This window comes from Uranotaenia lowii, chromosome 1, assembly GCF_029784155.1.
Source record: "Uranotaenia lowii strain MFRU-FL chromosome 1, ASM2978415v1, whole genome shotgun sequence".
Taxonomy (NCBI): domain Eukaryota; kingdom Metazoa; phylum Arthropoda; class Insecta; order Diptera; family Culicidae; genus Uranotaenia; species Uranotaenia lowii.
The window spans coordinates 37,067,736-37,081,072 of NC_073691.1; the positions used below are offsets into that span (position 1 = coordinate 37,067,736).

The following is a 13,337-nucleotide window of genomic DNA, read 5'->3' on the forward strand; positions in this document are numbered from 1 at the left end:
GTGAACAAGTCGGCTAAATGATCTTGTGTTGCAATGGCTTCGATCTGCAATCGTCCTTCTGCAACATGGTTTCGTATAAAATGGTGCTTCGTTTCGAGGTTTTTAACCATACCGATACAACCTCGGTTTTCCTCGTAAATAGTAACCGACATCTTGGAATCCTTTACCTTCATGTCTCGAGGATTCCGGACAACCAGATGGTTTCTGCTGCTGCTGCGCTTAGGGCTACATATTCTGCTTCTGCGAGGACCTTGGACGTGAAACCGCTCAACGATTTCCGAATCAGCGGCCTATTTTGCGTCCCCAAATCCAACCAGAACTTTCGAGTTTTCGTCACGTTGATATTTCCGAGAAAGTTGGGGCGTTCCTCGTAAATATCGGACGATACGCTTCAAACAATGGCTACGTAGGATTCTGCTGGAAACGTCCCATGTATCCCACCAGAAAACAGATGTCCAGTCGTACACATAGCATTGTATACATAATGCTGCCTAACAGCTCTCGGCACATACGTCTCATTCTAAAACCAATAATGAGAAGAGGAAGAAGGAGGAGAGTGCGGAGAAGGGTGCAAGCCCTAGTCCATTCGGTGGCAGGAGTCTACGGCGATCTACAGCTCGGAAGCTTGCTGTCCGACTGGTAGAAACTCCAGAAGGCTCCATAGCGGAAGAAGGAAGCGAGTTTGTTCCTCCAGAGAAAGAGGAAGTTCCTGTGCCGATGGCAATGAAGGAAGCGATGACAGAAATGAAGGCTTTGACTAGCTTGGTTTTGAGCAAGCATGAGGAGGTCAAGGACAAGCTTGTGACATGAGATGGTGAGATGATCTTCGAGTTGAAACGAAGTTCAGCAACAAAGAGTGCATCCTGCAAGGTGCTAGCGGAAGAAGTTCTAGACGAGAAGGCGGAGGTGCGTACGCTATGTCACGAAGTAACCATCCGTATCAAAATCTTGACGAAATTACGACAGAAGATGAAGTCAGGAAAGCGCTAGTCGACCAGTGTAAGATCGGCGAAGATCAGATCTCGATCCGGTTGAGACAGGGTCCTCCCAAATCCGGAACACAGGTTGCAATTGGGAGGCTTCTAGTGGTAGCAGCCAACGCAGCACTCGAGTGCAGGCGACTAAAGGTGGGATGGTCAGTTTTCCCGATAACCATCTCCCAGCAACAAGAGGTATGCTTTCGATGCATGGAGAACAGCCACAATTCGTCTGACTGCAAGGGAGTTAACAGACGAGGATTATGCTGGGGGTGCGGAGAATCCGGTCACATAGCGGCTAGCTGCAGTGAGCCGGCAACCCAACGTGCTCTGCCTACCAAAAGGCGCTAGCAGCGATACCAAGAGCTTGGAAGTAATCCAAATCGACCTCAACCACTGTCACGAAGCACAACAGCTTCTGCGACAGATGGCGGTGGAAGAGAAACTAGACATAGCGTTAGTAGCAGACCCCTATTATAGAGCCCTGAATGACACAAATTGGGTGACCGATAGTGCTAATCTGGTCGCAATAGGGGTGACAGGAAAGTTTCCCATACAAGAAGTGGTCACATTGAAGGAGGAAGGCTTCGTGATCAATGGGATTTTCCTCGGTGACTGCTAAGGTCCACCAAGATGGACCTTGGAGAAATTTAGCGCTACGATGGAATTTTTTATTAGTTGTTAACCCAGGTGGTAAATTCATTTTACGGATTGCATTCCAAGGAACGGCGAGCCACCGCGTTTTCCCAGTTTGCTACTCTGGGTCCATGGGTGCAATTGGAAACTCATGATACAATGCTAAGGAACACTGTACCCCCTACACCATAAAGTCCACCTGGGGCCACTGACCTTTATTCCCACCTCGAACTGTTTGACACACTATACTTCAATAGTGGGAGGTCAATTCGCGCTAATGCGCTCCAAGGCAATACTCATTTGCTCTTCCTCCTCTTCAGCAAATACCTTATTCTAACACAACTCGATGCGCACCCCTCCTGTGACGAGTTAGGATCCGACATCCCATCGTGTTAAAAGAGGTCCCCATTTAGCGCAACTTCTAACTTTGTGGATCTCGTCCAGGAAGTCCAGAAATACAAAGCGAGTTCTCGACGACACTTTCTCTGTTCGAATACGCGGGTCAGGGGGGCACGCCTCCTAAGCCACATGTAGGACTCAGACTCCTCCGAACTCACAAGTAATGTTGACTTAAGTCACCACTCAACGCAACTACTCAGTCTTCAAGTCGGGTGCTTTACTCCCCGAAGCGCAGATCGAGCTGTAGACCACCCTCATCAGGTCACACTCGCGGTTCAGGCACAACACTTCCTGAAACGCGTGTCGAACCCTGACACCTCCGGCATACTGTGCCTCTCTGACACTGACGTGAAAAACCCGAAGTGATCGGCCCACCATTGGCCACCACTTTGCGCATCTACTCGTTTTGCGAGTCGGGTCTATACCCACCGAAACGCAAAACGAGTTGGCGATCGCTATCCCTCCGGTTACGTCCGCATTTCAGGGCCATGACCCCCCGAACGACCCTCACCCTCACACCCGAGTACTGGTACCTAAGTACCCGGGTGCACCACTTCTTCCATGCGGTTTTGGCAGACCCGTCGAAGGCCTCTAGTGGGTTTAGTGATAGTTCTCTTGGCCGTACATCTGCAATACGGCGGACTTGCAGACACGTTTCCGTCCTGGACCACGAGGAGGTGGAACTACCAGCCCAGACGATGGATAAGATAATTGAGGTGCTCACAGGTCGAAGCCCCTTTATTATCGCGAGGGGTTTTCAATGCGTGGGCCCAGGAATGGAGTAGTTCCCTTACGAACGCCAGAGGACAAAGTCTACTTGAAGCACTTGCGATCCGCTTTCGTGTGGGTAAGAGTGCACAGTCAGGCAGAGGAGAGGTAATGACAGGTGAACGACGCTGGAGGACAAAACAATTTGACCGGAATGTCTTTGTCGAGGTGTTGAAGTGGGAGCAAAACTTGTCGGCGGAAAACCTGACGAAAATACTCACACGTGCTTGTGACGCAGCAATGACGAGGAGAGCTAATCGTAAAAAGTCCACATTCACCAATTTATTGGTGGACTGAGGAAATCGCGAATTTGCGTGCCAGCCGCCTTTGCGCTAGGCGAAACATGCAGAGAGCACGAACTCAAAAGAAGAGAGACGAGCGCAGGCCGCTTTTCAAAAATGCGAAAAGAAACCTTGCGAAGGCAATCAAAGAAAGTAAAAAGGCATGTTTAAGGAAACTTTGTCTTGATGCCAATGACCGACCATGGGGTGATGCCTACAGGACAGTCATAGCAAAAAGCAAAATATCGTTGGGAGAACTGCGCGACATAGCAAAATCCCTTCAGCTGTAAGAGACTCAGAGTCCTGATGGTATCCCGAACATTGCAGTTAAGGCCGCGATTATGGAATTTCCCGAAATATTTCGATCGTCACTGCAAATTTGTATTGAGGAAAGGATGTTTTCAGATGTTTGGAAACGGCAGAAGCTGCTTCTGGAAAGGTTCTGGAAAAGGTAATTTTGAATGGTATCCAGCAGTACACCGAGGGCGAAGGCGGATTGTCCAACAATTAATTTGAAAGGGGCGATGCACAGTCGACGCCATTCGAACTGAAATCGACACGGCTGATAAAGCCAGACTCAAGAAGAGAAAAGGGGATCGTTTTTGTGCGGTAGTAACATGGGATGTGCTTCAATAGTGTCAGCTGCGCTACGATTGCTTCTTCGCTTATAAAAAAGAGGATACCTAAATATCTCTTCAAATTAGTGAAAAACTATTTCCACAACCGCAAGTTACAATACATGACGAGTGAAGAAAAATGGATGTTACAGCTGGAGTACCGAAAGGGTCTATACTGGGCCCAGTTCTGTGGAACATTACGTACGATGAGGTGCTGACATTGAGCCTGTCAGAGGGAGTAAAGTTGGTTGGTTTCGATATGAAGGGACGGCCTGGAAATCTGGGCCCAACATCCAGTGTAATCAGCAGGCTGAACAGTGTACAGAGGCGACTGAATGTTAGGGCCATCAGTGCGTAATGCACCGTTTCGTCGGACGCTGCATGCGTTTTAGCTGGAATCATGTCCATCTAGATTTTGTTGATGGAGGACTCCTATTGCTACGAAAATAGAGGCACACAAAACGTGAGAACACGAGCCATAGATAGCTCCATGGCCAAATGGCAGCAACTGTGGGACAGCTCAGAAAGAGGAAGGTGGACCCATCGTTTGATCCCAAACATCAAGGAGTGGATGGAGAGAAAGCATGGCGAAGTGGATTTCTACATGACGCAATTCCTGACTGGTCATGGATGCTTCATGAAGAATCACCACAGGTTCGGACATTCGGCCTTGCCGGTCTGCCATACATGCGGTGACGTGAACGAGACACTCGAACACGTGGTATTATATTGTCCAAAATTTAAAGAGGAGCGTACCAACAAGCTACATTGATGCAATTTGTTCTCAAAAATCTTCACATCTATGGATAATGAAGGCCAGATCAACTCTTAAAAATACCGAAACGAAGCTCGTTTGGATACCCGACCACTGCGGTATTCCGATTCCGTGCAACGATTAAGCGGATCTTCTGGCAAAAAATGGGCGCTTACTTACGCAAAAAGTTCCAGCACCGGATGCTGTTCGTTGGTTCAATGAGGTCCTCTCCTGAGGTGTGAATTGAACTCTCACTTCCTGTATGAGAGAGAATCCCCCTTATTCTGCGCCGCGAGTGAGGTGACGATAGTCGAGTCGAGTCGGAGTCACGTGAGTCTTGTCACCTTATTCCCGAAGCCGATGTGACAGAGGTTCATGCCCAGCTGACTACTAGATTAGGATAAGAACTCAAAAAGTTCATTCTAAAAGACGTTTCTCACCTAAAGCGACTACTGGAATCGGGTGACTAGGGTGACTCGACTATCGTCACCTCACGCGCGGCGCAGAATAAGGGGGATTGTTTATTCTGAGAACAAAGCCGAACCTTGTGCTTGGAAAGACCGGGACAACAGGCACGAGCAACGTACTATGGCAAAACTTCGAATCGGCCACACCCGATTGACCCATTCCTGCTACAGCGAAAGCATAAGTGGTAACTGTGGATCCTATCCACTTCAATCAATCTTTTTCACGTAGTCTTCATGTGAAGAATTTTGTGAGTGTAACATTTTCAGCACATTCTACTCAAACATTGTTTCCAGACCAAAAAAAATCATAGATATCTCGATGCATACAATAATCTCTACCAGATTTTGAAAAAAATCGCTACTTTTTTACAGATTTGGAAATTCTTACATTTTTTTTAATTTCAATCAATCAGAAAAATTCCCCTGCACTCAAAAAAAAAATGTTTGGTAGAAATTTGTGAAATCGTTTTGAAATATATTGACAACTAGCTGATCCCATACGAACTCCGTTTCGCTTTCAACTTGGAATATGTCATGAACAGTTTGCATGAAAGTCAATTGCAAGCATTTTCCAGATGCACTTTTGAATTCACTGTTAAGTAATAATTGCAAAAATATTGTAAAATCATTTTGTCTGTCGTCTGCTACTAAATTTGAAATCAGGAATCAATTGACCGTGCCAAAAAAAAACCCGTGTATAAATTTCGACTCAATCATTGCATAACAACGCAATTATTGAAAAAAAATTAAACCCTTTTCGGTGGCTTCTAATACAATATTTGATATCTGAAATCGATTGCCCTTCCCTCAAAACTCCCGTGTGCCAATTTTCAAAGCAATCTGTTGCATAATAACGTCAATATTGCAAAAAACCTTGAACAATTAATCTATATGGACGACCCCTTTCGTCGACCCCTGGCAAAATATTTTACATTTGAAATCGATTGCCTGTCTCTGAAAACTACCGTGTGCAAATTTTCATCCCAATCCGATGTATAGTATTAACTATAAATAAAAAATATTGAAAGGTTAATATGGACGACCCCCTTCACCGGCCCCGTACACTGAATTTAATACCTGAAATCCATTGCTCGTCTCTCAAAACTCTCGTGTACCAATTTTCATCTGAATCCGATGTATAATAACGACAATATCGCATCAACAGTGAATAGTTAATATGGACGACCCCTTTGGCCGACCCCTGATTTTGGTTTGGATAAGTGAAATCAGTTGTTTGTCCCTAATAACTCCTACGTGCAAATTTTCATCTCAATTCGATGTATAAAAACGTCAATATCACTAAGATACTGAAAGTTTAATATGGACGACCCCTTTTGCCGGCCCCTTACACTGAATTTGATACCTCAAATCGAATGCACGTTACTCAAAACTATCGCGTATCAATTTTCATTTGAATACGATGTATAATAACGTCAATATCGCAAAATCAGCGAACAGTTAATATGGACGACCCCTTTGGACGATCCCTTACACATAATTTGACATCTGAAATCGATTTCTTGTCTTTCAAAACACTTATGTGCAAATTTTCAACACAATCCGACAAATAGTAACGTCGATATCGCGAAAACAATATTTGTCTTCTATGGACGACCCCCTTCAGAAGGGGTCATCCGAAAATCTAAAAACATTTTTCATCCTTCCTGGTCCTAATGAGCCTCCATGCCAAATTTCAGACCTCTAGCTCTTAAGACGGCTGAGTCTATAGAGGACAAACAAACAAACAAACAAACAAACAAACAAACAAACAAACAAACAAACAAACAAACAAACATACAGAAATTGCTTTTTATATATATAGATTTCAGAAATTCAGGAACACTCAAAACAAAGTCTTGTAAAATATTCAGTACCTAGTGTTATTTGAAATAAAATTATATAAACTTTACTTCATCATTACCCCTAAAAAGGCAATTTTGAGCGTTGTACTACATTTTTTTCTGGGATTATCCTGTCGGATGATTCATCTCTACCCTAACCGGAAACAGCATCGTACTACAGAACTCAATTCCATCACCATTCTAATACTGTATTTGTTTTCTCCACTCGTGGAGTGTTCCACCGTACCCGATAAAAACAAACACAAATCCTCGCCAGTGTATTGCTACCTCGCTCACTCACACGCTCTCTCGCAACACTGGCAAAATTATCGGTGGGCCACCGTCCGTAAGCAGAACTCCGACAGGTCAAAACCAGTGCAACACCGTCCGAATAAACAAACAGTTTGACAGCACCTAGTGGTGCACCAGTGCAACACTCGGCATAAACAAATACGGTATAAATTTTATTTAAGGCCCCAAATTTTTAAGCTATCGTAGATCGTGAATAACAAGAAGAAAGACTTTATCCACTGCACCAATTTGCATTCAATTTGTACAAAACAGCTTTCAAAAAGGTGCGATTTTTAAAGTTTTGAGAACGAACACTCTCATAATCAGAGGAAGATAAGTGCAAAACTCATCGATTCTGAGTTAAGTTCACCTATCGATTCTTCTTACAGGCTTGAGATATAGCTCGGTTGGCAAGTCAGTTGCTTCCTGGGCCGATGTTTGTGAGTTCGTGCCCAAGAATAAACATCGAGCACAGTTGAACCGGATAAGTTTTTCAATAACTGACCGCCAACTGCACCGTTGATATTAAGTCGCGAATGCCTCAAGGATGGTAAATCGTCTATCTATAATCGAAAAAAAACTTCTCTTAATCTACATCTGGTGCAAAAGACAGATTTTTATAACACCTCGTCTCCTAGTATATAAATGAAATGTTCTGTTTGAATGAATTTGACATACATATCAACCAGGCGCAAATACGTCACCTCCAATTTGGTTACTCATCTTTGTCGGATCTAGATTGAAAAATTGCCTTCAAATGAGTCTATACTGCAAGGTTTTTCCAACAGAAACAATGAAAAGCTCGCACCTTCTATTACCCATTATAGCAGCTAGTAGATAGCTTGTAAGAAGTTTCTCAACTGCAATCTATAGAATGCATAAATCAAATCAAGGCATTCGAAACACCACCTCTAGCTGGTAACTTCGACTCTGCGAGAATTACTTCTACCAGATAGAAGCAGCTTCGATTCGATTCGCCCTTCGAGGACGTTCACCTGACCACTACTACACGGTGCGGCTGATTCTTTTGACCAAAAGCGGTAATTATATTTATTTTTCCGCTGCTCTCTGTTTTTTGAAGCAAGCCGGAGTAGGTATAATCATTCATGTTCCTTGCTTACTGGGGGAACCGAGAATTTGCTAACCATTTCAACAACTACACACAGGTGATAAGTGTTCTGTCAATGTATTTGGGTGACCTGAGTTGTTATGATAAACATAAGCTGCCTGTGAAGTGCAAGACTCGAAAACCTGGTGACAAAGAAAAAGGATTCCTTTCTCTTCTCCAGGTTACCTCAAGGTATTTTTTCCCTAACTAGAAGAGCCAAGACACAAGCGAAATTCGTCATAATCCGCTTGTCGTCGTAACAGGGATGACTCATCCTGATGTTCTGATTCGAGAAACCGAGCTCAGGGCAAGGAAAGTTAAGACGCATTATCAATACACCAGCTAAGCGCTAGCTCAGCTGAATACACCGAAAAATAATTTCCACTAAGATGGATGCACACAGCTTGGCGATTGTGGACGAAAAAAGTGGCCATTTTGGCTTACAACTACGACTCGAAAACAACAACAAAAACAGGACACTTACCCAGCAGGATGCCAGCTAGGCCGAGCAGGAAGTACTTCATCGCCGTACCGTTTCCGGCCACAGGGTTTTGTTAAGCAAGATTTTGCAATCGAATTTAAAAAAGGAAAATATTTCACTTCACAACTACACCGAACCACTACTCGGTATGGCAATAATCAACTTATGGGAAGGCAATCAGCTATACTACAGTAGAAAAACACATAGCACTTTTTTCTTTTCCAGAGACGTGAACAACAACGTTCGCAATTTTCGATCCGTTTTCCTGCACAGTTCAATGACGAATGATGAATGACTGTTGTGTTTTTGGGAAGAATGCCTTCGCGACGCCTTGTTCGATTATTTTCGCGAGAGAGCGACGCCTTCGATGGTGTTTGTGTGAAGGCACAAAAAAAGAGAGCCGAGAGTGACGTCAAATGACAGTTATATATGCACTGAAAATAAAAACACGACAGTTTTTCTGTAGAAGAAAAATTGTAACAATTTGATGAAAATCTGTTATTTTGATGAATAACAAAATTTTGTTATAAATTTATACAGTCAAGAAACTTGACAAGTTATCTTGAAAGAAAAATGATACAATTTTTAACGATTTTATGGTTTTCATTTATGCCTACTGAATTTGATTCCAGATCGACTGAAATTGCTTTACATCAACTTTCAATACCCATCTGATATAGAAAAAATATTGTCTCTAAAGATTGCTTCCTTATTCATTGTAATTTGAAAGAAGGTCCGAATAGCATATTTTAGATCATGCATGTCAAACTCGTTTAGGTGTGCGGGCCGCATTTAAAATTTTCTATGACGTAGAGGGACGCAGCCAAAAACATTCAGCTTTAGTTTTTTTTGCAATAATATTTTACATAAAAATCAGTGGTGTTTTTTTGTGACAATTTAAGACGGGGCTACGCGGGCCGTATTGACCTAGGCCGAACCCCCAGTTCGACATGCCTGTTTTAGATGCTTCTAAATTCTAAATTCGTGTCATTTTTGTAATTTCTGTCATTTTTATAATTTTTGTCATTTTTGTCATTTGAGTCTTTTTATAATTTTTTATCATTTTCATCATTCATGTCATTTTTGCCATTTTTGTCATTTTTGTCATTTTTGTCATTTTTGTCATTTTTGTCATTTTGTTCATTTTTGTCATTTCTGTCATTTTTGTCATTTCTATTATTATATCATTTTTATTATTATATCATTTTTGTCATTTGTGTCATTTGTATCATTTTTGTCATTTTTGTCATTTTTGTCATTTTTGTCATTTTTGTCATTTTTGTCATTTTTGTCATTTTTGTCATTTTTGTCATTTTTGTCATTTTTGTCATTTTTGTCATTTTTGTCATTTTTGTCATTTTTGTCATTTTTGTCATTTTTGTCATTTTTGTCATTTTTGTCATTTTTGTCATTTTTGTCATTTTTGTCATTTTTGTCATTTTTGTCATTTTTGTCATTTTTGTCATTTTTGTCATTTTTGTCATTTTTGTCATTTTTGTCATTTTTGTCATTTTTGTCATTTTTGTCATTTTTGTCATTTTTGTCATTTTTTGTCATTTTTGTCATTTTTGTCATTTTTGTCATTTTTGTCACTTTTGTCATTTTTGTCATTTTTGTCATTTTTGTCATTTTTGTCATTTTTGTCATTTTTGTCATTTTTGTCATTTTTGTCATTTTTGTCATTTTTGTCATTTTTGTCATTTTTGTCATTTTTGTCATTTTTGTCATTTTTGTCATTTTTGTCATTTTTGTCATTTTTGTCATTTTTGTCATTTTTGTCATTTTTGTCATTTTTGTCATTTTTGTCATTTTTGTCATTTTTGTCATTTTTGTCATTTTTGTCATTTTTGTCATTTTTGTCATTTTTGTCATTTTTGTCATTTTTGTCATTTTTGTCATTTTTGTCATTTTTGTCATTTTTGTCATTTTTGTCATTTTTGTCACTTTTTGTCACTTTTTGTCACTTTTGCCATTTTTGTCATTTTTGTCATTTTTGTCATTTTTGTCATTTTTGTCATTTTTGTCATTTTTGTCATTTTTGTCATTTTTGTCATTTTTGTCATTTTTGTCACTTTTGTCATTTTTGTCATTTTTGTCATTTTTGTCATTTTTGTCATTTTTGTCATTTTTGTCATTTTTGTCATTTTTGTCACTTTTGTCAATTTTGTCACTTTTGTCATTTTTGTCTTTTTTGTCATTTTTGTCATTTTTGTCGTTTTTGTCATTTTTGTCATTTTTGTCATTTTTGTCATTTTTGTCATTTTTGTCATTTTTGTCATTTTTGTCATTTTTGTCATTTTTGTCATTTTTATCATTTTTGTCATTTTTGTCATTTTTGTCATTTTTGTTATTTTTGTCATTTTTGTCATTTTTGTCATTTTTGTCATTTTTGTCATTTTTGTCATTTTTGTCATTTTTGTCATTTTTGTCATTTTTGCCATTTTTGTCATTTTTGTCATTTTTGTCATTTTTGTCATTTTTGTCATTTTTGTCATTTTTGTCATTTTTGTCACTTTTGTCGTTTTTGTCATTTTTGTCATTTTTGTCATTTTTGTCATTTTTGTCATTTTTTTCATTTTTGTCATTTTTGTCATTTTTGTCATTTTTGTCATTTTTGTCATTTTTGTCATTTTTGTCATTTTTGTCATTTTTGTCATTTTTGTCATTTTTGTCATTTTTGTCATTTTTGTCGTTTTTGTCATTTTTGTCATTTTTGTCATTTTTGTCATTTTTGTCATTTTTGTCATTTTTGTCATTTTTGTCATTTTTGTCATTTTTGTCATTTTTGTCATTTTTGTCATTTTTGTCATTTTTGTCATTTTTGTCATTTTTGTCATTTTTGTCATTTTTGTCATTTTTGTCATTTTTGTCATTTTTGTCATTTTTGTCATTTTTGTCATTTTTGTCATTTTTGTCATTTTTGTCATTTTTGTCATTTTTGTCATTTTTGTCATTTTTGTCACTTTTGTAATTTTTGTCATTTTTGTCATTTTTGTCATTTTTGTCATTTTTGTCATTTTTGTCATTTTTGTCATTTTTGTCACTTTTGTCAATTTTGTCACTTTTGTCATTTTTGTCTTTTTTGTCATTTTTGTCATTTTTGTCGTTTTTGTCATTTTTGTCATTTTTGTCATTTTTGTCATTTTTGTCATTTTTGTCATTTTTGTCATTTTTGTCATTTTTGTCATTTTTGTCATTTTTGTCATTTTTGTCATTTTTGTCATTTTTGTCATTTTTGTCATTTTTGTCATTTTTGTCATTTTTGTCATTTTTGTCATTTTTGTCGTTTTTGTCATTTTTGTCATTTTTGTCATTTTTGTCATTTTTGTCATTTTTGTCATTTTTGTCATTTTTGTCATTTTTGTCATTTTTGTCATTTTTGTCATTTTTGTCATTTTTGTCATTTTTGTCATTTTTGTCATTTTTGTCATTTTTGTCATTTTTGTCATTTTTGTCATTTTTGTCATTTTTGTCATTTTTGTCATTTTTGTCATTTTTGTCATTTTTGTCATTTTTGTCATTTTTGTCATTTTTGTCATTTTTGTCATTTTTGTCATTTTTTTCATTTTTGTCATTTTTGTCATTTTTGTCATTTTTGTCATTTTTGTCATTTTTGTCATTTTTGTCATTTTTGTCATTTTTGTCATTTTTGTCATTTTTGTCATTTTTGTCATTTTTGTCATTTTTGTCATGTATGTCATTTTTGTCATTTTTGTCATTTTTGTCATTTTTGTCATTTTTGTCATTTTTGTCATTTTTGTCATTTTTGTCATTTTTGTCATTTTTGTCATTTTTGTCATTTTTGTCATTTTTGTCATTTTTGTCATTTTTGTCATTTTTGTCATTTTTGTCATTTTTGTCATTTTTGTCATTTTTGTCATTTTTGTCATTTTTGTCATTTTTGTCATTTTTGTCATTTTTGTCATTTTTGTCATTTTTGTCATTTTTGTCATTTTTGTCATTTTTGTCATTTTTGTCATTTTTGTCATTTTTGTCATTTTTGTCATTTTTGTCATTTTTGTCATTTTTGTCATTTTTGTCATTTTTGTCATTTTTGTCATTTTTGTCATTTTTGTCATTTTTGTCATTTTTGTCATTTTTGTCATTTTTGTCATTTTTGTCATTTTTGTCATTTTTGTCATTTTTGTCATTTTTGTCATTTTTGTCATTTTTGTCATTTTTGTCATTTTTGTCATTTTTGTCATTTTTGTCATTTTTGTCATTTTTGTCATTTTTGTCATTTTTGTCATTTTTGTCATTTTTGTCATTTTTGTCATTTTTGTCATTTTTGTCATTTTTGTCATTTTTGTCATTTTTGTCATTTTTGTCATTTTTGTCATTTTTGTCATTTTTGTCATTTTTGTCATTTTTGTCATTTTTGTCATTTTTGTCATTTTTGTCATTTTTGTCGTTTTTGTCATTTTTGTCATTTTTGTCATTTTTGTCATTTTTGTCATTTTTGTCATTTTTGTCATTTTTGTCATTTTTGTCATTTTTGTCATTTTTGTCATTTTTGTCATTTTTGTCATTTTTGTCATTTTTGTCATTTTTGTCATTTTTGTCATTTTCGTCATTTTCGTCATTTTTGTCATTTTTGTCATTTTTGTCATTTTTGTCATTTTTGTCATTTTTGTCATTTTTGTCATTTTTGTCATTTTTGTCATTTTTGTCATTTTTGTCATTTTTGTCATTTTTGTCATTTTTGTCATTTTTGTCA

At 37.7% G+C, this 13,337-nt stretch overlaps 1 protein-coding gene across 1 annotated transcript in view; it reads right to left on the reverse strand.

Moving 5' to 3' along the window:
* LOC129751295 (uncharacterized) overlaps nucleotides 1-8,899 on the reverse strand; it is a 31,631-nt gene extending 22,732 nt beyond the window's left edge. The window contains exon 1 of the mRNA XM_055746757.1: nucleotides 8,624-8,899. Within this exon, the coding sequence (XP_055602732.1) occupies nucleotides 8,624-8,663 (40 nt within the window). The 5' untranslated portion in view covers nucleotides 8,664-8,899. The remainder of the gene's footprint in view (nucleotides 1-8,623) is intronic.
* Nucleotides 8,900-13,337: the final 4,438 nt, after the last annotated feature.